This window comes from Eumetopias jubatus, unplaced genomic scaffold (genome assembly GCF_037043125.1).
Source record: "Eumetopias jubatus isolate StellerSeaLion01/CBP00866 unplaced genomic scaffold, mEumJub1_p1.0 scaffold_1, whole genome shotgun sequence".
In the NCBI taxonomy this organism is placed as follows: Eukaryota; Metazoa; Chordata; class Mammalia; order Carnivora; family Otariidae; genus Eumetopias; species Eumetopias jubatus.
In genome coordinates this window covers 47,499,263-47,523,936 of record NW_028274807.1, presented here as the reverse complement: position 1 = coordinate 47,523,936, position 24,674 = coordinate 47,499,263, and the positions used below count along the sequence as shown (strand labels likewise).

Sequence of the window (24,674 nt, the reverse complement as noted above, 5' to 3'; positions counted from 1 at the left end):
ATCACTCAAGACATTAGTGGGCTCTGACCGCAAGGCTCCTGCGTCATGGGGGAGGGGAAAAGAGAAACAGTTCAAACACAGGATCCTCAAAAGTTCAGTCCACTTGAAGCGGGAAAGCTAGGTTTCTCTTTGTCTCACGCAGTCGGAGAATGCATGAATCTCGCGGACAAAGGAGAGTGAGTAAAGCGATAGAAGTTTATTAAGCAAGGACACGGGAAAAAAGCTTTTAGGAGTGAGAGGGGTCCCGACAGGGTTGCCAACGAGGGCCTCCACTGACAGTATTTTATTTAGAACTGACCAGGCAGCTTGTGGCCTTACCATTCTTGTGATGTCTTGGCTTGAGTAAGGACTAGCGATTAACATTTTTAATGGCTTCTTTGTTAGGGTCTGGTTATTCTTTGTTGGTCACAGGTGACTATTATAAAAAAGACACTCCCCCCACACGCCTAGGGCAGGGTGGTCTGGTTTGTTCCCTTATCTCTGGTTTCCTTACACCTCAGCATTTTTGGGATTTCTGTGAGCCTGATCCCATAGCCCCCTACCTCTCTCTCCCTACCTCGCCCCGCCTGTCCCTTACTCACTGTTACTGAAATACCCTGATATTCTTAGGACTTTTGCATTTATATTTATTAGGGTTGCTTTTTGATTTTTTAAGAAGATTTTATGTATTTGAGAGAGTGAGTGTGGGGGTTGGGGGTGGGGCAGAGGGGTAGGCAGAAGCAGACTCCTTGCTGAGCAAGATTCCTGAGATCATGACCTGAGCCAAAGGCGGACGCTTAACTCAGCCACCCACTCGCCCCGGATTGCTTTTTGATTTTTGTGTATGTGTGTGGTTTTTTTTTCCAGGTTTGGGGATCAAAAATCATAAAATGAATAAAAGCTTGCTATCCTTTTTTTTTCTTGCTATCCTTTTCAGTGCTCTGGAGTAGTTTATTGAAGTGGATCCTAGTTTTTAAAAGGATACTCTAAAAACATTTTTGGAATAGAGACATTCAAGTATGAACTGGATATTTGATGCTTTAATGAATTTTGTGATTATGCCAATGTCTTTAGCCTGAGAAGATGCATGCTGAAGTATTTAGGCATAAAGTGTCAGAATGTCTGACTTGCAAATGGTAGGCAAAAAGAAAATATGTGCTTATAGAGCAAATGTGGCAAGTTCATGGTACTATTTTAAGACTTTCTAAAAGTATTAAACTATAAAACTTCAAATTATAAAATGTTCATAATAAAAAGGTAGGGGGAAATACATTGCAATGATGGTTTTTTGAAAGGTTTAACAGACTAGCTGGACCTGGCTTTATAGCAGGAAGATAATAACCTTTTAATTTCTGCTGTTTATTAGCCTATTAAAGTTCCTGAGTCAATATTGGCCACTTATAATTGGCCAAAAAAAAGTCACCCATTTCATTTAGATTTGCAAGTTCATTGGCATAAAGTTGTGTCTAATAGTGGTACCAAACATGGCTAGACATATTAGAACATCCAAGTGGAGATGTCCACTAAGCAGTTGGTCATAAGCCTCAAACTCAGATGTTCAGGCTGGAGACTGATTTAGGAGTCACCAGCAATTTAAACTAGGACAAAGTTCTGAGTGTGGACGACAACTTGTGAGTGGACTGTGAAAAGCACAGGCATAAGAAGAGCCTGTGAAACCTGGTAAGGAGCCACCCGAGAGGTAGGAGAACCGGGAGAGGGACGTCAAGACCGAGAGTCTGTGGGCGCTACATCCCCTACATTGCATGCAGGGAAGCTACTGACTGGGCTTCTGGAAAAGGGAACAGTAAGAAATACGAAAACTGTTTTTGAGCTTTCCTTTAGAACTTTCTAAAGTTCTAACCTAAGCCATAAGGGAAAAGCTAGTCACTGGGTTCCAGTTCTGGTTCTGCCACTGATACGATGCTAAGGCAAATCGCCTCATTCTCAGGGCCTTTTCATCATCTGTAGCACAGAAGGGTTCAGAGGCAAAAGGAGAGGTCGGAGGACTGAGTTCGTCTGTCACCTCTTCACTCCCTGTGAACCGCAGCAGCTCTGCCTTCATGTTTCCATGTTCCCTTTCATGTGACATTTGAAAAGTAGCCAAAGACTAAAAGCACTACACTAAATGGAGCTCCAAAATCTGATATTGCCAGTCACGTCTCACAGCTTCAGTGACCATTTCCAGGCTGGTCCTGGTCAGATTTCTATTTTTACTCCAGAGGAGCTTTCCCAGCAGTTCCAGCTGCCTGTAAGTCATCTCTATTTACATGCCTTGACATCAGTTTTATTTATTTATTTTTAAAGATTTTATTTATTTATTTGAGAGAGACACAGCGAGAGAGGGAACACAAGCAGGGGGAGCGGGAGAGGGAGAAGCAGGCTTCCCGCTGAGCAGGGAGCCCAATGTGGGGCTCGATCCCAGGACCCTGGGATCACGACCTGAGCCGAAGGCAGACGCTTAACGACTGAGCCACCCAGGCACCCCGCCTTGACATCAGTTTAAACTCAACCATCCAAAAGAGCTTCTCCCAGCTTTGCTCTTACATAGAGGCACCACCATTTGTGCTGTTTTCCAATTCTCTTAGTTCCCCATGCCTTCCCCTCAAAAATCAAAATCACTTCTGTATCTTTATCATCCACCTCTGGTGAAGGACAGGGTCTTCTGACTCTCCTAAAATACCCCTTGATTGCTTCCTCCTTTTCTGTCCCCATGACCACCCCTCATGGCTAGGCTTTCCTCATTTGGGGGAGATTGCTTTAGGCAATTTAACTGGTCTCCTTTCCCTCAGCATCTTATCCTCCAATCACTCTTCACAGTATTAGGGAAGTTAGTCTGGGGGGACATAAAGTTCAATTTTTGGGGGTGAGGTAGATATACAAATGATTAATAGCAGTCAGAGACAAAGGGCTGAAAATCAGAATTAGAATCATCTCCACCATATAAGAACAAGAACTCTAAGAGCAGATGAGATCTTAGGAGAATATATACTACAAAAAAAAACCAAAAGATCCAACTTGGGAATCATCATACTGGGTTTAGAGCTTTGCACGAATGTCCATCAAGTGACAAATGGATAGGGGCACCTGGGTGGCTCAGTCATTAAGTGTCTGCCTTCGGCTCAGGTCATGATCCTGGAGTCCTGTGATCAAGCCCCACACTCGAGCTCCCTGCTCATCAGGGAGTCTGCTTCTCCCTTCCCTCTGCCTCTCCCCTGGCTCATACTCACTTTCTCTCTCTCTCTCTCAAATAAAAAAAAAAAAAAAAAATCGATGAATTTTTGAAAAAAAAATGATGAATGGATAAATAAAACGTGATATATCCATACAATGGAATATTCTTCAGGCATAAAAAGGAATGAAATTCTGATACATAATACAACACAGAGGAAGCTTGAAAATAATATGCTAAGTGATAGAAGCCAGACACAAAAGACACTTATTGTATGATTCCTTTTATCATGAACTGTCCAGAATAGGCAAATCCATAGAGACAGAAAGGAAATTAGCAGCTGCCAAAGGCTGGAGGAAGAAAGTGAAAAGGGGAGTGATTGCTAATGGATATGGATTTTTTTTTAAAGATTTTATTTATCTGAGAGAGAAAGAGCGCATGAAAGAGCACAAGGGGGTAGGGCAAGGGAGAGGGACAGAGGGAGAGACAGAAGCAGACTCCCCCCCAAAGCCCGACCCCACGGAGCAGGGAACCAACACGGGCTGGATCCTAGGACCCTGGGATCATGACCTGAGCCTAAGGCAAACACTTAACCACTTAACCAACTGAGCCACCCAGGCGCCCCAGGTATGGATCTTTTTTGAGCACTGAAATGTTCTGAAATAAAATATTTGTGATGGTTGCCCAAGTCTGTGAATATACTAAAAACCACTTCCTTGACCTTCAAAAAGGTGAACTTTATGGTATGTGGATTATAGTTCAATAAATTTTTTAATTCAAAATGTTAAGGGTAAAACTGAAACATTACTTTCATCACAACCTATGGAGTTGGGTTTTCCCCAAGACAAACTGTCAATTTTTAAATAGAATTGCCAAACTATGGCTGGCTAGTTTAGTATATCATGCTAAGGAGTTAAAGACCCTGTGTGAAACATACTGGCAGCAAAAATGGTTGAGTATGTATCAGTACAAATTTATCATCCCTACTAGAAAATGTGTTTCATTATTGGTTGGCGATTAGGATCAAATCTATGTAAAGAGAATTGATTTTCTACCTTAAAAAGCAAAAATAATTCTCAGGGAGTAGGGAGGGAAGAGGGGATACCTTCCCTTTTCACTCACTCAATTTCTTTCAGCCTTTGTTTTCTAATCTTGGAAATACAGAAGATATTAACACCCTCATAATGTTGCAAACTCTGCAATCCTTGAGAGTCCATAAGAGGTGGATATCCCAGAATGAATTCTAGTTCTGTACTTAGTGGGCCCATTAAGGAAGGATGAGCTACATAAGTACCTAATACAATCAGTGACATGTATTTTCATTTAATATTTACGACTAGTAAACTGTGATATTATTGCAGATGAGGAAACTAAAGTTCAGGGAAGTTAAGTAGGTCAAGGCAGAAATTTATTACACGAGGAATTTAATGTCATTAGTTTTAAACTACCTCTTCCCCCCTCCCCATATAGATGAGCAGAAATAGGAATCTAATACTTTTAATCCTAAAACCTGAACATTAGATTCCACTGAAAAGGTTGCCGTCAATTTTCTAATATTGTGTTACCAACAGAGATTTACAAATAGGAAGGGGCAGGGGAGAAAGAGAGTGAGAGAGAGAGAGTCATTATGAACAAAGTTATGAGCAAATTGTACTGGTTTATTTACAACTGTAATTTATAAACAGTAACACAAACATCTTTACATTAATATTATGAAAAAAGTCCCATGACTGAAATGGGCAAAAAATGGAGACTTCAGGGCATTTCTAAAGGGGGCGCCAAAGAAAGAAAAAAAGAAAAATGCAATACAACTGCTGTGGGTAGAGTTATAAATATCAAGTACTGCACCAGGTGCAATTTCATGCAAGTGTCTTCAACCACTCAAGTAAACGGTTTTTATTTAGATACTAGAATAAAATATCTTGAACTATGTTACCTGTAATTCACTTGATTTCCATTAAGTAAATTAAAATAACTGGTTATAAATAGGGTACATCTAAATGTTTCTTCTATCAACCCCTTAGAGATAATCCATTACATTTTAGGACATGGCAGATTGTTAGGATTTGCTAGTTCCCAAAAAGATTTTATAAGGAGTCATTCCACAGCCCCAAACATGTTCCCGGATTTCTTCCCACCAAATGTGTCTAATATAGACCTCAATAAATTAAATTGAGAAAGCTGCAAAATGAAGATCACTTTTTAGTTTTATCATATTAAAAAATAAAAATAGTTTCAAAACACTGGAACTTTTAGCAAGAGAAGACAAAAACCAAAGAAGAGAAAGAAATTTCAGAAACAGATGATAAAACAACTGTTCTTTATACAGTTCTCTTAGTATGTGGCTTTTATTAAGTGGATACTAGTGTGGTCACAGACCATAATCTCAGTAAGGATAAATCAATGTGTGTGTAACACCTGTTCTGAAATATCCTAAATCAAATATTCCACTTGTAATAAAGGCCAATGACATTTTTACAGGTACAATTCTGTCTCCAAAATGTTTGTTTTAATCTTAGTATGCCTACCTACTTATTATAAGCTTTTAAGTGCTCCTTAGAAACCATTAGGATGAAGTTTAGTATGTGAAGCACCCAGTGTTCAATCATTAGCTAATGGCACAAAAAATGATTTAGAAACTGATGCTTCAACTAGCTGGACTGCATTTCTGAGTTGGCTGGAAATTTCATCCACTCCATTAAAAAGATTTCACGTTTTTTAAGAACAGAAACAGCAAGCTATTAATCTATGTAATACTTTCAGTTTCTGATACTGCTCAGTGGATAAAACTAAATGTAGCAATTAAAGGGGTCTCTGCAACTAATTCTATCTCTAATTTTCAGTGAAGACATTGCAAGTATGTATGTGTACGGGTGTTTTTAAATCTGAAAGTGATGCATGTTCCCTTTTAAAACACAGCTCTTCAAAACAGAACTGCATTCTGCACCCTTAGTTCCTAAGGGCATAGGGTCAGTTACTTCAAAGTCATTTAATAACTGACCTTTATAAATTATTTTACAAAACCAAAAATGCAAAAGAAAATTTAAGAAAAATTTTAACTGTCCAGAAATTGATTATAATAATACACATTCTTAGACCTGCAATTCAAGCACCCCCATGAGCAAATGAAAGGTCCTCAGTTAGTATTCCATCAGGAAAATATGTCCATGTTTCTTTCTCTTGGTTGCCTTAATTTCTTTTGAAATAATTCTCTTTTATATTAACTTTCCAAAGCATCCAAAACTTTCATGATCTGTTGTTTTATGGCTTTGGTAGCATCTCCTGCATTTGGAATCAAATACCTGGGGGGGGAATATACATATATATTAATATAAATTGCTTTCACTCCAGGACTCAGCTTAGATGTCACTTCCAGTGGGAAGCTTCCCGTAACCTACAAAGCAAGCACACACCCTTGTATTTACTCCCCATAACTTATCTCAATACACACTCGAAAGCACATTTTGAAAGAAAGAAAATCTAAATGTAAAAGCAAGGTGATTTTTCATATAGTGCACAGCCAGATGGAATGAACCACAGATTAGGAGTCAGGAGGGCTATATTTGGTCCAATTACAAGCTAGGTGTGAAGATCTGGAAGTCATTCAACTCCTCTGGGCTTCACATTTTTATAGGATTATAAAGATGGTTTAGTTTTGAGATCAGTGTGGTCCTATGGCCCTTGGTGCCAGTCCATGAACTGTTTGTCACTGGTCCACAATAAGACAATAAGGAGGAGCTTGTAAGATTGTAAACTAAATATACCACTCAGCATACAGCATACTGCTTACAAAAAAAAAAAATAATTTTTTTGATGAAGGAAAATAGAAACACTGGCTTATATTCTGAAACAAGCATCCTATTGATTGCAAACCAGCATTTAGTGCAGCAATGGTACAGATTAAAGAGCCTTCTGTCAAAAAGTTTATGAAATTAGCTATGGCACTCACTGGAACCACGTGCTGATTAACCACATATGACTAACGATACAGAAGAAAAAGATCAGCAAAGAATGCTAATAAAAGTGGCTCAAGTATCCTATTCCACCGTCTATTCCCCCAAATAGAGAAACAAACTATGTTTAATAATGAACTAATTCTATAATTCAGATAATATCATCCTAAGAAAATCTTACCTTTCAATTGCCAAGATTTCTATTCCTGAAGCACTGCTGTTTCCATACTTGAAGGTAATTAGCTCAGGATGTTTTTTTTTAGATGTAATTTTAACTACAGAATTTAGTGCTTGTCGAGACTGTATATAAGCCAATCCTTTCCGTGAAAGAATCTCCCTTAAACAGTACATATGTGTTGCAGTAACCAACAGATGACTTGAGAGGGGGAAAAAAAAAACATTAAAAAACAAAAAGAATTTTAAAGAAATGTGCAAAACAGCTGTTACTTCAACAATAAAAAATATTCAACTCCAGATGAAATCACTTTTTGAATTAAAAGAATATAGACAAAGGATCACCTAAAAACAAAAAAGCTACCCAATAGTTTTTAATTTCCCTTTAATTGTATGCAAGATTAATATTTTATTAACAGAAAATCTTGTAACTGTTTAAGAGCAAGTTTTATATTTTATATAATAAAATGTACGATACAGTTAGAAATTAAAATAATATTTTTAGAATCTACTCTACATGGTATATGGAATATAGTACTTTTCAAACTTTTCCACAGTTATAGTCTATATTCATAAACTATTCTCATTCACTATACTATAGTGTATACTTTACATTGAAGACCACTAAGCAATAGTTGGGCTGCCTTACATGTTTTATATTTGGTAACTGGATCTTGAACATAGAATGGGCACAGAACTATTAACACACTCCCTCCTTGTGTCTCAGCTCACTTAATATAGGGACATACTTATACACTTTTATGTAATACAATAAGACTAATATCAGACAAGGCCAGAATGTGGGACATTCTGCAGAATAAAAGGCCTAGCCTCAGAGGATTCATTCATCATGGAGGAAAGGGGAGGTGCTGGTAAGGGCAGTGGTACTGCTGGACACTGGGTGAGACTAAAGAGATTAACAGGCAACATGCAATGTGTGAACCATGACTGGATCCTGGATCAGGGAAAAAAAAAAGAGACTAGAAAAGATACTTTGGGGCACTCTGAAAAATCTGAGTGTGAACTATATGTTGTTGAATGATGTTCATTTTAAGGTTTTTAAAGAGTGATAATGCTATTGAAGTTGTGTAAGAGAATGCTCATACTCTTGGGTGATTTACGCTGAAGTATGTAGGGGTAAAGTGTCATATCTGTAAGATTCTTCTGAATGGCTTGACAAAAGAGAACTGTATATGTATGTGTGTCTATGTATAGATATATAAATAGAGAGATGGGGCAGTGCAAAAAGAAATTAAAATCCGATGAACCTAAAAGGTTTATAAAGATGTTCAATGTACTGTTTCTTTAACTTTTCTGGTTATATTTTTCAAAATAAAAAATTACTACGTAAGAAATATTTTTAAAAATCAAGACATTTAGGGGCGCCTGGGTGGCTCAGTTGGTTGTTTGCCTTCAACTCAGGTCATGATCTTGGGGTCCTAGGATCAAGCCCCATGCTGGGCTCCCTGCTAGGTGGAGAGCCTGCTTCTCCCTCTCCCTCTGCCTCTGCCCCTGCTTGTGTGCCCTCTCTCTCTTTCTAAAATAAATAAATTAAATCTTCAAAAAAAGAAAATAAAAATCAAGACATATGATACAAATTGACAAAGTGAAATTATATCTTACTATACTTGAATAAAGAAAATTTCTTCTGCAGTTCAGTTTTTGTATTAACGTCCCTAATTTAATTTTACTTCAGAAGAAGGCATTTTAAAAAAGTACCTAGGAAACATGTGTCCACTTTCTTTAACTTCTTTACAAGGAAAATGATGCTTGACGTCTGGCTTGTTTATCCAAGTCTGGATGTTTACAACCTCTTTTCTGTCATCATCTGACATTGAAGAACTATCAATTTCATCTATGAAAAATTGAAAGTATTAAAAGTGGGAATTACCAACTTTAAAAATGAGACATTTCTTAACAGCCTGAAAAAAAGATTTCAATATTTTAAACATACAGTTTGAAAAACAAAACAATTCTAATCCTGCTACCATATTTCCTTATGCCCCTGGCGTAATATAGAAATATTATGAAACTTTAGGCCACATGGTAAGAAAGTGAGGTAAAAATACTAATACACTTGTAACACTGTGTGTCAACTTCAATAAAAAATACTTCAATAAAAAATAATGTAAATGGATTTTTAAAAGACTAAACTATCTGAGGAATTTCAAAACTTTTGCTTTATGTAACATGACTCTAATCTATGTCTAGACTCTACAGAGGTGGCTGAATTGTCCAATAAGAAGCACCTATCTTGAGGGCAAAGATGGCAGAGTTCTTTTTCTTTTGCTGGTTTCTGATTTTGAGAAAAACAACCCAAAAAATCCACCCTGGGATAAATAAGTAAAAATCTCTTCAGTGTTTTTTTTCATGAGAGAACTTTAAGACATTCTAATTATTTTGTTTTTCTAATTTAAGAAAGAGGAATTACAGTCACTAGGGTTAATAATTACAAATATTCCTCCCTTTTTAAGAAATACTTCAAAGTATAAAGACATAATAAAAAAGGAAATCTCATATATCTATATACTTTCAGCCTAAATAAAAAGTGGAACCCTTGTATCTCTCCCCCCAATCAAATTCCTCTCCCTTATCCACTAAGAAACAGTGACTATCTGTTACGGTTCATCCTTTCCTTTAATCATACGTGAATATCCCTAAGCAACATACAGTAGTGTTTTGGCATTTTAAGTAACATTTATATAAATAGTAGACTGTTGGATTGTATTCTTCCACAACTGCTTCGTCACTCCCAACACTGTAAAATTTATCCATGTTGATACACACAGCTCTAGTTTTCTCATTTTCATTACTGTGCAATTTTCCATAATATAAATACATGCGTAAATACATGACACATGAAAATATACCATAATTTATTCATCCATATGCCTCTCAGAGGAATGAAAATAGTTGAAATGAAAACTGTTAATGAAAGAAGTTGAAATATTCAGCGAGAGCTAGAGACTGATAAATAACAGGAAGATAGCAACAAAAAGAGAGGGGCAAGGACAAAAAGAAACAATTAGAAATAGCACACAGAAAATTTCATTTACCTCAACGTTACATTGTTTTTGGGAAGGTGATTTTGTAATATTTATTAAACTGTCAAATGTGGTTCCCTATACTAAGAATATACCCTCTATATATAGTTACAAAAGTTCATAGATATATGTATAAAAATATTATCACTTGAGACAAAAAAACTGGAAAACTATCAATGCGAATTGTGAGAAAAATGATTAAATAAATTATGGTATGCTTATATGATAGAAAGAGAATGATGGTGGAATATGGGCTGAGATGGAAAATATGCAACATGTATTACTAAATAGAAAAAGCAAGGTGAAATTTGGGAGTTTTTTTCCTCTCGTTTTGTATACTTACTCTTTTATTTTTTCTAACCCAATACACGTATTAGTATTAATCATGATTTCTTAACCAAAGTAATCTTGGCAGCCACAATATGAACCAAAGTAATGAATTATTTTTAAAAATATAAAGACAACCACAGAGAATGACAAATTTCCATGGCACAATATCCCCATCTTGTGGCCCTTTAGGATATTGCCTCCAATTCAAAACGGCTCTTTCCAGATGTCTCAATTGAAGTCCCTGACTATAGTCTCACAACTCTCAATCTTCTAGGTGGATGGATCAAGGGGATTTAAATCAAATCCCATGGGCCTAAACACTATTTCAACACTGATAATTCCCAGATCATCACCAGTTTATTAGACCTTCTCTCTGCCTACTCAGCATTTCTGCTTGAATTCTAACAGGCATAACTTAGGATGTCTAAAACCAAACTCTTAGTAGAAAAACTACAGACTCTCCAATCTACAGAATCTGTTTTTTTTTTTAAAGTCGTTGGCTAATCCCAGAATGCTCTCTCTAATCACGCTGATTAGATAAGGAAAGCATCTACAGGCAAGTGTTATTACTATACCTGTGTCATATTCTTCTTCATCCCCAATGCTGAAAACAGGCTTTACACCACGGTAAGGCTTGCCCACTCTGTCACTGCTGCTCACATGCCTATATTCAAAGAATTTTAGACTTCACTTAAGAAGTTACCAAAGATTTTCACCAAGTATCATATGAATATTTAAACAAAATGTACATATTCTTTGTCCCTAGCCCCCATATAACACCCAGTTTAGGACAGTTATGTTAGGGAAACTGTAACAAGATAAGGAAATTATGTTAGCAAAAGTGGCATTATGTCTTGATAGGCTGAATGCTTTTAATCTGTAAAAACTAAAAAAAAACTTTTAATATTTATATTAAAACCAGTGCTTAGATCTGTGTAGCCTTAGGGAAGTCATTTAACCTCTCTGTGATTCTGTTTTCATATCTCTAAAACAATAGTAACAATATCTACCCTTCAAGGTTACTGTGAGAATTATATCAGTTAATATTTTGTAAAGCTCTTAGAATAATGCCTGGCATATAGCAAGTGCTATGCACAACTGTTAGATAAAACAGGTTATGGAACCAAATATTCAAATTCTAGGAGAAGTGTTAAGGCTTTCTCATATGGGAGCAAATACCTTAAGGTTTTTCCTCCCATTTTTTTTTTTTATCAGTTTCAGTTGTACAACATTGTGACTCAACAATTTTATGCATTACCCAATGCTCACCACATTATAATCCTCCCATTTTTTTATTACTGTTACTTCTGTTTTAATAGAAACATGCTACTTCTTTTACATAAATGTAAATAAACCATGAAAATTTAATCCGCCTTTCTTTTTCAAGTGGCAGAAGCATAAACAACATGTAAATTCAAAACTTGATTAGTTCTGCAGGAAGTATGACCTCTCTCTTTTTAACATAAAAATGTATACCTTAGTACTTTTTAGGTAAACTCAAACCAACCAAGAAGAAAAATTAAAATATTTCAACAAAATACATGTTTCTAGGGAAAAAGCATTTATTATTTGTAAGATAAATGTTCCATCAAGATTATCTACAATGAAGAAAAACTGGCCTTTTCTTGGGTCATATATCAAGAGATAGTCCAATATGGAAAAAAATTCAAGTTACATGTCTTAATCTTAGAATTCAATTTTTCCAGAATATAGAGATCAAGTCCGTATTTTAAATAATTTCTTAATACATATCTTCAATAAAAATCTTATCATGACCCAATTTTGTTGAAATAGGCTTGAATCTTTACTTCTCCCAAAACAACATTCCTCAACAGAAACCTCACTAGAAAAATCAATTGAGAGCTGAATGTGTAACACTCTTTGGGAATTATAAATTAATCAAACATAGTAGACAGTTTAAATTAAATCACAAAATCATTTGATTTTATGTTAAAACATATCTAATATAAAATTATCCATTTAATTATCAAACTATGCTCATTAGAGCAAATGAAATAAATAATTCAAACAACTAAAATTCAGATTGAGTTTTCTTATAAAAGATAAAGATAATATAGCTTTGTCTAAAAATACTTTAGTGCCATCTAGATTATAAAACTGTATGAGATTATTGGTTCTCTCCTGATAGTAAAGCATAATTAAACAGACATAACATAGAAACAAAGATGTTTACAGTAGATGCTTGAACCAGAAGGCAAGTATAAACAAAGCAAAAAACAAAAAAAAGGGGGGGTGGATCTGGCTGGCTCAATCAGTAGATCTGACTGGATCTCAGGGTTGTGAGTTTAAGCCCCACCTTGGGCATGGAGCCAACTTAAAATGAAAAAAAAAAAATTTAATAATCTTGTTTATAAAGATTATTGAAATAGTTCTTAATAGACTGGCTAAATATTAATGAAATTCAATGGCTGGATTCTTAAAAAAGCAGTATACTTATATGTTTTTAGCTGAATAACAAAAACATCTGTAACATAGTTTGAACAGGTTTTATTCACTGTGCTCAGAAGGAAACCCGGTTCTAACTTTTCACTAAATTCTGTTTTCTAAATATTTGCCTGTAGACCAAAGAAGATCATTTAAATTTTTAAAACCTTAAGAATTGGGGAGAAAATTGGGAGTTAAAATTAGACTATTTCGATGGTCCTATAAAAAGAGAAGGTAGAAAGATTCACAAATAGATTATAATTTTAAAAGAAGCAACTGCCTTTAAAATAGTCTCAGATAAAATTGTAATAGAAGCTCTATAATTGGCATTGTGCAGGAATAGTCACAGTAAATAAAAACTCTTACCAGTAAGTTAGGAGTAAACTACTGCTTTTAAAAATGCTACTTCTAGTCACTGAAAATATTGAAATGACCAAAAAAAAAAGTCAACTCCATTATTCCAAAGCTTAACATATTTAAAATACAACTTGAGGGGTGCCGGGGTGGCTCAGTCAGTTGGGCCGCCGACTCTTGATTTAGGCTCAGGTCATAGTCTCAGGGTCCTGGGATCGAGCCCTGGTCAGGCTCTGTGCTCAGCTGACAGTCTGCTTGAGAATTCTCTCTCCCTCTCCCCCTTCCCCTCACTCGCACGCTCTAAAATAAATAAATAATAAATCTTAAAGGACAACTAGAATTTCTTTTAAAATGTCCATAGATATTGCTGTAATTGATATTGTAATTCAAACTGCAGAAAAATTCTGTGGGTATAAAAACTGTAAAGCCATATAAAAGTATTAAGTTAGTAAAGTTCTTCTGTGCATCCTAATTGAAGATCCAGTAGATTTTCCAACTTAGACTTGCAGAATCTAACGACAAGTACCCCATCTTATTGGGACAGAGAAGAGATGGATTATGCATTAACATGTCCCCCATGACCTAATTTCTTTCATGGAAAAACCAAAGAACTATGGTTCTTTGGAACTGATTTATATGTTTTCTCATCAACCTAAATACATCTAATTAAGAAAAATCTTTTAAAAAAGATTATAAAATTATATAACATACTTATATTAGCAATTTTGAACCATGACCTATGCCTTCTCTCAGTGATATTCTCTAGTGTTAGAGCAGAAGATAGAAGCAAATGATCTCCAAAGCTACCACCCTGACAACTCTGAGACTAAGTATTTTCTTTGTTTCATCTTCCTCTCTTTCAGAATAAAAACTGCAGGTTTTATGAAGTTCTTGGATTTGAATGTACTTGATTTTTATCTGAGGTATGACATATATAAAGCAGCATGCAAGGAAAAAAATTAAAATGATCAAGCAAAAAACAAATACAGCTCAATCAGTATCACACACTCCTAAAAGCAGAATAAGAAAAGTTCAGCATTTGAAACAGCTGCATGAAATTTTAGCTAAGACAGTGTGAGGCTTATAGAGAGCATGAGGCATGCAAAAAAGGAAAACGATGGTCCCAGAAAGCTGCTCTACTCATTGGCTTACCGCTCTGTACATGCTCTGTCTGGCCAAGGAAGATTGAAAGACATTCTATAGCAAATTGAGGCAGAGGACAGAACAAAATGATTATTAAAAACACAACGGCTTTAAAACAAAAATATAGTATAATCACTTTTTCTAACCTTGAGCGAGCGTATATTATAATGTTTTGATCCCAAGTACAAAGAAAAATGAAGAAAAGCTAGTTTCAACGGATTTTTTTTTAACAAAGACAATAGTCTTTTCAAGTTAGAGTTATCACTAGTTCATTTTAAAATACAATTTTAAATGTTCATGCTACAAAATTTAGCAATAGTACTCTAGTTCAGAATGCACTGACTTTAAAGTAAAAAAGTTACAGGCTTTGGAGAACAATTTTAATGAGCAAAAAAGACCCTCAGGCTTGATAAAACACTTTAATATTATTTATCAGTGGGCCATTTTAGACAGGCACAGTTTTTTTGGATTTGTGAAAATAACCTACTCTCTTCTTTGCTTTTTACTAAACAAGGAAAAAAATGTACTTTTGTATGCATATGTTTAATTAAAAAGTAACAATAAATTTCTGACATTCAATTCTTAAAGTCAAATGTTTCAACTTTCCTAGGATACTGCAAGGAAGACATGAGAGTGAAATGAAATAATGCACTTTCAAGATCAGGCTTGCTTAACAACAAATTCTGTGTTGGAATTATTAGGTTAGTTTTGAACTGAAAGAACAAGAAAGATCAATCAGACTACTATGTGGAGGAAAAAACATTGAGGACTCTACAGTTCCAGTAAGAAACATTAAAACCCACATTCATAAACTTATCATTTGTTAGCTAAACCCTTCTTTTGTAATTCATGAGAAAACAGGGGTCACTTATATTCTATGAACATAATTCTATGAAGATCTAAACTCTCAAACTTGAGATAATGGGTTTCTGGGGTGCCTGGCTGGCTCAGCTGGTGGAGCATCTGACTCTTGACATTGGGGCTGTTGAGTTTGAGCCCCATGTTGGGTGTAGAGAGTACTTTAAAAAATAATTTAAAAAAAAGAAAATGGGTTTTTGCTTTATTTAGCATGACCAAATTTTCTAGGTTACAAATTCCTAGAGAAGAGGAGGTTCCTGCTTTGAGATTACTGCATTCGGTAGATAGTTCCCATCCATCTGACATGTGGGCAACAGCTACTATATGAAATGTAATATATAGAATAGCATCTTAATATTTTTTTAATGAATCACATAAAGGGGCAGTACCATTATTTGAGTTTTATTATGAGCAGAAGAAAGAAATCATTACAGTCAAATATTATAGCAATAAAGGACATCTCTGCAATACAATGAAAACTGAAATTATCTAATTAAAAAATGTACTTTATGATTCTTCTAGAACACATTCAATTCAACTAGCTTTTACTGTAAGACACGTTTCTTTAGTTACTAATCATAAACTCATACCATATAAGCAACTCACCGGTCCACAGGAGTTGATGTATTCTCAATAAAACTAATAACTTTTTCCCTGACATTAACAGATTTCGTCTTCAAAGCAACAGTCATTTTATTTACTAGTGATTTCATTCCTCTATCATTTGAGCCATTAGAAGATTCACCCTGAAAAAAAAAAAAAAGAACTTACTGATAAATTAACTGTTCTCCTAATGATTAGCAGAGACACTACTGCTAAAGGTTGTCTAGATGTTATGGACTGAATTGTGGCCATATGTTAAAAGTTCATTCTTCTAGTACATCTCAGGAAATGACTGTATGCAGAGACAGGGCCTTTAAAGAGTAAATTAAAGTTAAATGAAGTCATACAGATGGGCCTTAATTGAATATGACTAGTGTCCTTATAGGAAGAGGGGGAGACATCAGGGATGCACATACACAGAAAAAAGGCCACGTGCGTCCAGAGAGACAAGAAGGCAGTTATGTGCAACCCAAAGAGATGCCTGAGGAGTAATCAAACCTGCAAACCCTTTGATCCCAGACCTGCAGAACTATAAGAAAATTAACTTCTGTTTTCCAGCTGCACCAGCTTGCATTCCCACCAACAGTGTAGGAGGGTTCCCCTTTCTCAGCCACTCTGGAAAACAGTATGGAGGTTCCTCAAAAAGTTGAAAATAAAGCTACCCTATGACCCAGCAATTGCACTACTGGGTATTTACCCCAAAGATACAAATGTAGGGGTCCGAAGGGGTATGTGCACCCCGATGTTTATAGCAGCAATGTCCACAATAGCCAAACTATGGGAAGAGCCAAGATGTCCATCAACAGATGAATGGATAAAGAAGATGTGGTATATATATACAATGGAATATTACGCAGCCATCAAAAGGAATGAAATCTTGCCATTTGCAACAACGTGGATGGAACTGGAGGGTATTATGCTGAGCAAAATAAGTCAATCAGAGAAAGACATGTATCATATGATCTCACTGATAGGAGGAATTCTTAATCTCAGGAAACAAACTGAGGGTTGCTGGAGTGGTGGGGAGGTGGGAGGGATGGAGTGGCTGGGTGATAGACACTGGGGAAGGTATGTGATATGGTGAGTGCTGTGAATTGTGCAGGACTGTTGAATCACAGACCTGTACCTCTGAAACAAATAATACATTATAAAAAAACAAAATTAACTTCTTTGTTTAAGCCAACTACTTGGTTGTATTTTGTTATGACAGGCCTAACAGACCGATACACTAGGTAAAACCATTTTAGGGATGGGAATTAGAAATGAAAAATGAGGCTATATGTTGCATATATAAATGCATAAAGTCTGACATCAAAAACTAATGATGTAATGAATAGTGACTAACATAATGTAATAAAATAAAATTTAAAAAAATGCATAAAGTCTGAAACTACCGTCTTTATTCAATAAGAAATAGTTATTGACCTTTTAACTTCAATTACTCCACAAAAATAATCAAAAGTATAATCAGAATATCATTCATGTGGCTAAATTTTTTAAACATTTATTCCTTATAAATTTTTGCTGTTTAAATATTTTCACCTAGGCCTTTAATTTCTCAAGAAAAATTATTTTTATGTACCTAATGTAATAGGTGTGAGTGTAATTCTTAAACTGTTTCACGGAATTGCTCCATACTCCCTAAAGGGCAAGGTAGCAAGAGGTGTCAGAAGTTTAAAAGTGTGCCCATCTTTTGCCCATTAATTACTCTTTAGAACTTGAGAAGGAAATAATTAGAAAGTGCCCTAGGATTTAGGTATTATTAGATGGAAAATTAAACAAATTTTAAAAAAAGAAATGCTTTTAAATAGGCATTTTATTTAAAGTTTTTGTTTTAATTACAGTTAACATATAGTATAATGTAAGATTCTAGTGGTGGGGCTCCTGGGTGACACAGTCCATTAAGTGTGTGCCTTCAGCTCAGGTCATGATCCCAGGGTCCTGGGATGAGCCCTGTGACATCGTTATTGGGCTCCCTGCTCAGTGGGGAGCTTGTTTCTCCCTCTCCCTCTGCTACCTCTCTCAAATATATATATGGGTGGACTGAAGTTATAATCATGTAAATTTGTGGTGGGGGGGTACAGATATGGTCTGCAGGAGATGTGACCATAAGGCTCAGTATTCTTTTGGCTCACACTAATTGGGAGATTCCTAGAACCAGATCACTTGGGAGTCCCAGCTAGTCATAGGCCTCAGTATTATCTCCATTGATATTTAAGCTGAAGCAGAAAATTGTCACTAGATGATACCAAACTGCAGCTGGACAGGGAGAAATCTGAATTCAGCAGGTGGATCTCCAGAACTCCTGGCTAGTTTAGATATGCAGGCCTGTTCCATCATTACATTAACCTTGCAATAATATGACTCATCACTCTATATGTTTGAAATATTTTGACTCCATTTCTGTTATGGTGAGGGTTTAACAGTCACCTTCTGGGCATTTATCCAAATCTGGCGACATATTCTACACATACACTTACATCAACAGAAGAATTGACACTGCTCCTTGAGCCTGAGGTACTAGCAATCCAATGGCCATATCCATTTTCTGGTCCATCCACATTTATGTCCGCCAGGTGCTGCTGCAGTGCTTAAGATAAACAAGAAGAAAAAAAACAATAGCTCACATATCAACCCCCTTTGGAAAGATTCGTTACCAGAGAATGTAATAAACATGTCATAGCTGAATGAAAGAGGATCCAAAGATATAATTACAGGTATTTTTTTCTGTACCTCTGTAAAGGAATGAAGGACTCTAAGCTACAGAAAGCCTTCTTCTTCTAAAGCCCTCTGTACAACTACAATTTTTCATAACTGACCTTAAGGATGACAATAACTAATGTAGACTTGATGTTTTCCTCTTTGGAAGGGAATCGTTAAAGTATTAAGAGATAATCTCAGCAACATTTTTATGACATAAAGGATTAAAAGAAAACCTATGGTGGCTTTTGTTTTACCAAAGACATCTAATTAATCTTTCCCGTAGTAAAGAAGGTATTAACTGCTTTGGAGAGATTATTTTTGAAAAAGAAATAATCCATAATTAGAAAAAAGCTTCTAAAACCTAGACTATACCATAAAAGACTGCTTTTCAGATACTTTTGATAATAAGCTTAATAACCAATTCTGTATCATGCTGTCAAAATTCCTAATAAGCTTAATAACCAATTCTCTATCATGCTGTCAAAATTCCTAATAAATCACACTGGGCATAAGGCCAATACTTGCTTAACACTACTTATTAAAATAACCCCTTATGCAGATCACTCTGGGTATGAGCCCCAAAGGTTGTTAGTTATCAGGCCATGATATGTAGGAGATTATCATAATCCTTGCTAATATCAAAGACCAAAAGGAAATAGATCCTAATCTATCAAAAATTCTAAGTTATAACACAAGATATTAGGTCAGAACTTAATCCTTATGAGACTCTCATGATTCAAACTTATGATTCTACTACTCAACAAATATTAATTTTACTATAAAACGCTCTTTATTTAATTGAAATATACTTGACCTATAACAGTGTACAAATTTAAGGTATACAACATGTTTGCTTTATATACTATAATATGATTTCCATTTCGGCAATAGTTAGCACCTCTATCGCATCACATAATTACCATTTCTTTTTTATGGTGGCAATAATTAAGATTTAGTCTCTTTGCAAGTTTATCATAATACAATATTGTTGTATATGTTCACCATACTTACAGTTCTCCAGGACTTATTTTTCTACTAGTCGCAAGTTTGTACTCTTAAATAACATCATTTGTAAAAAAGACAAGCTCTTTTTAATCTTTTTACCCTGACCCTAATCCTTCATAAATTCTCAAATCTCTGCCTGCAGAGATTTTGGCAATTATTTTACTATCCTGGATTACCATATATTAGTCTGAAGATTTGAAAACATCAGTTTGTTTTATTCCATTCCATTCCATATCTTTTTAGCAGCTAATACTTTCAAGTAGCTTAAAAATTAAATAAAAACATAACAAAAAGGAAAGAGTATGAAAAGTATTCCTTCTACCCTTGTTTCCCAGTCCTATCTCTTCTACCTTCTCCATAAAGACAAATCATGTAGACTAGATGTTGCTTTTTAACAAATACAAGCTCATTAAACATATCTACTGAAATAATCTTCCATTAAATATTTGCTCATTTCAATTGTCTATTGTGTTTGTCTGTTATCTATACGTCCTGCTTGCCTTGCCTTGTCTGAAAATATAGAATGACTGAAGAGAGAGTTTATCCATTAACTAATTTGGTCACTCCAAATGAGGTCTGGTGATATAATTTCCTCTGAAAAGTGGAGGCAAAGCGATTAATAAATTAAAATCTTACCCATAAATCCTCCACTGGCAATGCTCACATATTCTTTGTTTTTCTGTAAAAAAAAAAACAGAACTTAAGTTATTCCAAAATGCAATTTAATTAAAACCTCTCATAGTTCTATAAACATTAACAAATGTAATATAAAGCTATACATTAGATTTCTGGACTTTTTCTTTTCTTTGACATTTTGGAAGCTGACAAAAAGATATACACAAATTTACCTTATATATTGTAAGGTCTGTGTTTGGGTGGAAAGAAGGGGACAACTTCACAGCTACTAACAATATTATGATTTTATTTGTATTATAGTTCCAACAATATAATAAGGAGTCAAACCAAAACCAGTAAATTACATTTTTAGATATAATTAATTTAGAGTTTTTAAAAGCTTTCAAAATATGTTGTGTCCTTCATAAAAAAGAAATATAAAAACAAATATTAGAGCTAATTTGAGTAAGAAATAACAGAATGTTACCATTTTACAAACTACAAAAATTAATGGATCTAATAAACAATGGCAAAGAAAGAATGAGACATAAAGAAGAGAGATATCGGGGCACCTGGGTGGCTCAGTCAGTTAAGCGTCTGCCTTCAGCCCAGGTCATGATCCCAGGGTCCTGGGACAGAGCCCCACATCAGGCTCCCTGCTCAGTGGGGAGTCTGCTTCTTGCTCTCCCTCTGCTCCTCTCCCTGCTTGTGCTCTCTCTCTCAAATAAATAAAATCTTAAAAAAGAGAGAGGGGCTCAGTCGTTAAGTGTCCACCTTTGGCTCGGGTCGTGATCCCAGGGTCCTGGGATCAAGCCTGCATCAGGCTCCCTGCTCAGTGGGAAGCCTGCTTCTCCCTCTCCCACTCCCCCTGCTTGTGTTCCCTCTCTCGCTGTCTCTCTGTCAAATAAAAAAAAAAAGAGAGAGAGCGATCTGGGTATGTACCTCCTGATGAAAGCTCACACCACCCAGGACTTCCTGTCCCCCACCAAGTCGCTAGATCTAATTACCAACGTAGAGGAAATACCAGGGACAGAACCTGATAAACAACACAATGTGAATGCAATCAGTAAAATCTAGAATGTGGGAAACTCTTTATAAGACAAAGTAACCAGTTTTTCTAACTAATCAGCAAGGAAAAAAATTAGGAAAGAGAAATTATAAATTAAAAGAGACTTTAAAGGGACGTCTGGGTGGCTCAGTCGTTAAGCGTCTGCCTTCGGCTCAGGTCATGATCCCAGGGTCCTGGGATCGAGCCCCACATCGGGCTCCCTGCTCCGCGGGAAGCCTGCTGCTCCCTCTCCCACTCCCCCTGCTTGTGTTCTCGCTCTCGCTGTGTCTCTCTCTGTCAAATAAATAAATAAAATCTTAAAAAAAAAAAGAGAGAGACTTAAAAGATGTCAACCAAGTGCAACATCTTGTTTTGGGTCCTGGGAAAACCAGGGAAACCTGAACAATAGTTAGATTTTTTATAATAAAATGTAATAATGATAATGTGATTATGTCATCATAAAGAGTTTATAGGGTTCAATTCCACCTACTTTTGAATTTGTTTGAAATTTTCCATGATAAAAGTTAGGGAAAAAATTTCTAAAACCACATCAAGAACTTGAGTTATAAAAAAGAAGTTCACAGTATTTCAAATTCTTGCCATGTGACAGGCCTTACAATATATAGTTTATACCAGAGAATTTTTAAAAATTGGGCAATTAAATTTATAAGTAAAATGAGTCTGAGTTGCTATTTTTGTTTTTCTGTAAATTTCTAAAGATCTCTCCTTTAATAAGGTATAAAATTATCTTACCATCCCCTTCCCCCAAATACCTTGGTTCCTTCTCTGATTTTGTCTTTCAAGGATTCTTTCCCTTAGACTTATTTTCTCAAAACAAATTCCCAGTAAAATACAACATGAACAGAAAAGGATCCAAATTGAGTGGCTAGTGCAACACCATGCCCATGGTCTTCCTGATTCCATAGTTCAGGGTCATAAAAAATGAAGACTTTAATGTATAAACTATCAAAGAATACCTAACAAACAACTATTTTTGTAAGAAAGAGCCATCACTGAGTGAAGCTTTGTAGAGAAGATAGAGGAACAAGTTGTATAATATCACTAATACAAATTAGCTGTGCTGAAGACAACATCCGAACACAAAAAGGAAACGTGGCTAAGTGTATTGAATAAATATACACGTATATTCTATTTCAAAGTAAAGAGATTAAAATGAAATATGTAGTTCCTGTAAAAAATACAGACATAAAGAGCAATACAACAGAATAATCCAGAAGTAGTCCTGATGCACTGAGGAATTCAGTGTATTAGAAAGGTGGAATTTCAAATTGATAGCACAACTGGGTAGCTATCTGGAAAAAAAAAATTTTTTTGATTCCTACCTCACTTATTATACAAAATTAAATTCCAGATGGTTCAAGATCTAAACATAAAAAATAAATCACATAAGCATGTAAGCATGTAAGAAAACTCTCGGGAAGGCCTTTCTTGGGAAGACACAAAACCTATAAGCTGGAAAGAAAAACTACGTATACATTTGACAATGTAGATAACAGTACAAAATTACCTATAACTTCTTAAAGGTGATAGCAATAACCAAGCAAAACTGAAAAAATTTGTCAGCATACCTGTAAAAAGTGTGCGAGGACCATGTTCATATACATGTCTTCTTCCTCTCTACCGCTGCCCATAAAACAGAGGTGCTCCCCACCAGCGATGGAGCCGGACTCGATGGACTGCTTCTGTGCTTCCAGCAAAGATTTTACTGATTGTGCAAACTCAGATGGATTCTGGAGCATCTAGACAATTTTTTAAAAACTAAAAATGTGGCAAAATGGTACTGGACATACATTTCCAAATTTGAAATATTCTTCCAGGAAAAAAAAAATTTAAATAGCTACCATAAAAACAAAGGAATAAAGGCTCTTCTAAATAAAATTGCTGGGATAAGAGAAAAGAAATGTATATAAATGTACCTATAATATACTAGAACAAAAGTTGAAGATTCACAGAAAGGTTAAATATGCACAGAAAATATTATAAGAAAAAAATGTTTTTGTTGTTTCTTAAACAAGCTATGGTGTCATTAGGTATCATGACAAGAAAAGTTTAACACTGAGTAGAAGGGTCCATAAGTAAAAACCATACATTAAAACAAAGCATATTTTTTAGCTTACACTTATATGGCAAACAATGTATTTCTTAGAAGACAGAAATAGGAGAAGCCATTTTTATCAGCACTACTCCAGGTACTAGAGATAAAAGGATGAAAAATGTTAATTTCTTTCCCTCAAGGAAACATATGCCAATAACTACAAAAATCTGTTATAAGTCTTATAATAGGGCTACATAAAAAGCATAGTGAATATCCAACAGAAAAATGGACAAAGAAAAGCAATTCGTAAATCAAAATACAAATAAACAGTACACTTACAAAAAGATGCTCAACATCACTTAAAATTACCACTGTTCTTCACCCATCATTCTTGTAAAATAAAAAATAATTGGTAATGTGCTATAATGCAACAGTATGAAACACTCTCATCTACAGCTGTAAAGTGTAAGCTGGTTCTGTCTCTTTAAAGGATAAGGCATTTCTAGTAATGTTTTACATACTCACATCCCTCAAACCAACGGTTCTACTTTCAGAAGCCTCTTTTACAGAAATATTTGCACAAGTTCACAAAACTTGTATAAGGATCTAACTGCAGCATTGTTTACTACAAGAAAACTGAAAATAACCCAGATGTACATCAACTGGGCAATAAATTATGGTACATCTGTACCATGGTTCACTATACAGTCATTGCCTGGCTGCCTCAGTCAGAGCATGCAACTCTTAATCGTGGGGTTGGGAATTTGAGCCCCATGTTGGACGAAGAGTAAAAATAAACACATAGATAAAATGTGGGGATACTAAAAAAAAGAATGTACTTAAATGGAAAGATCTCTAAGAAACAGTTTGCTGAAAAAGCAAGTGAACTGTTAAGTGAAAAATTTAGTGAAAAAAGTAAACAAGAAATACATAAATACACATTAAAAGGTCGGAAGATTAAACCAGCTGGTAATAACTCTGGAGATATTCTTTTGAGTTTTTGAAGAAAAAAATCAAATATTCATGAATCACTTGAGCAAATTTTTAAATAAGCATAAAAGAAGGACCATCTAACCCCCTCCCCCCCCCAGACAAGTCAAGGATGAGAAAGGCTCAGGGTTCACTTTCAGGATGCAAACAAGCTTGATCACCTTCCTTACTTAAAACACCCAAACTGTCTGAGTTTTCCTCTACT

At 35.4% G+C, this 24,674-nt stretch overlaps 1 protein-coding gene across 2 annotated transcripts in view; it reads right to left on the bottom strand.

Annotated features, from left to right (window-relative positions):
- Nucleotides 1-4,785: 4,785 nt before the first annotated feature.
- Nucleotides 4,786-24,674, bottom strand: part of TBC1D23 (TBC1 domain family member 23) — a 55,823-nt gene continuing 35,934 nt past the window's right edge. Inside the window, exons 11-19 of one of the 2 annotated variants that reach the window (XM_028119164.2) lie at nucleotides 23,013-23,183; nucleotides 20,397-20,439; nucleotides 18,533-18,642; nucleotides 16,056-16,195; nucleotides 14,601-14,645; nucleotides 11,225-11,313; nucleotides 8,995-9,130; nucleotides 7,283-7,477; nucleotides 4,786-6,450 (exon numbers count right to left, since the gene is read on the bottom strand). In XM_028119164.2, the coding sequence (XP_027974965.1) occupies nucleotides 6,369-6,450; nucleotides 7,283-7,477; nucleotides 8,995-9,130; nucleotides 11,225-11,313; nucleotides 14,601-14,645; nucleotides 16,056-16,195; nucleotides 18,533-18,642; nucleotides 20,397-20,439; nucleotides 23,013-23,183 (1,011 nt within the window). In that variant the 3' untranslated portion in view covers nucleotides 4,786-6,368. The remainder of the gene's footprint in view (nucleotides 6,451-7,282; nucleotides 7,478-8,994; nucleotides 9,131-11,224; nucleotides 11,314-14,600; nucleotides 14,646-16,055; nucleotides 16,196-18,532; nucleotides 18,643-20,396; nucleotides 20,440-23,012; nucleotides 23,184-24,674) is intronic. The other variant, XM_028119165.2, reaches the window with a different exon arrangement.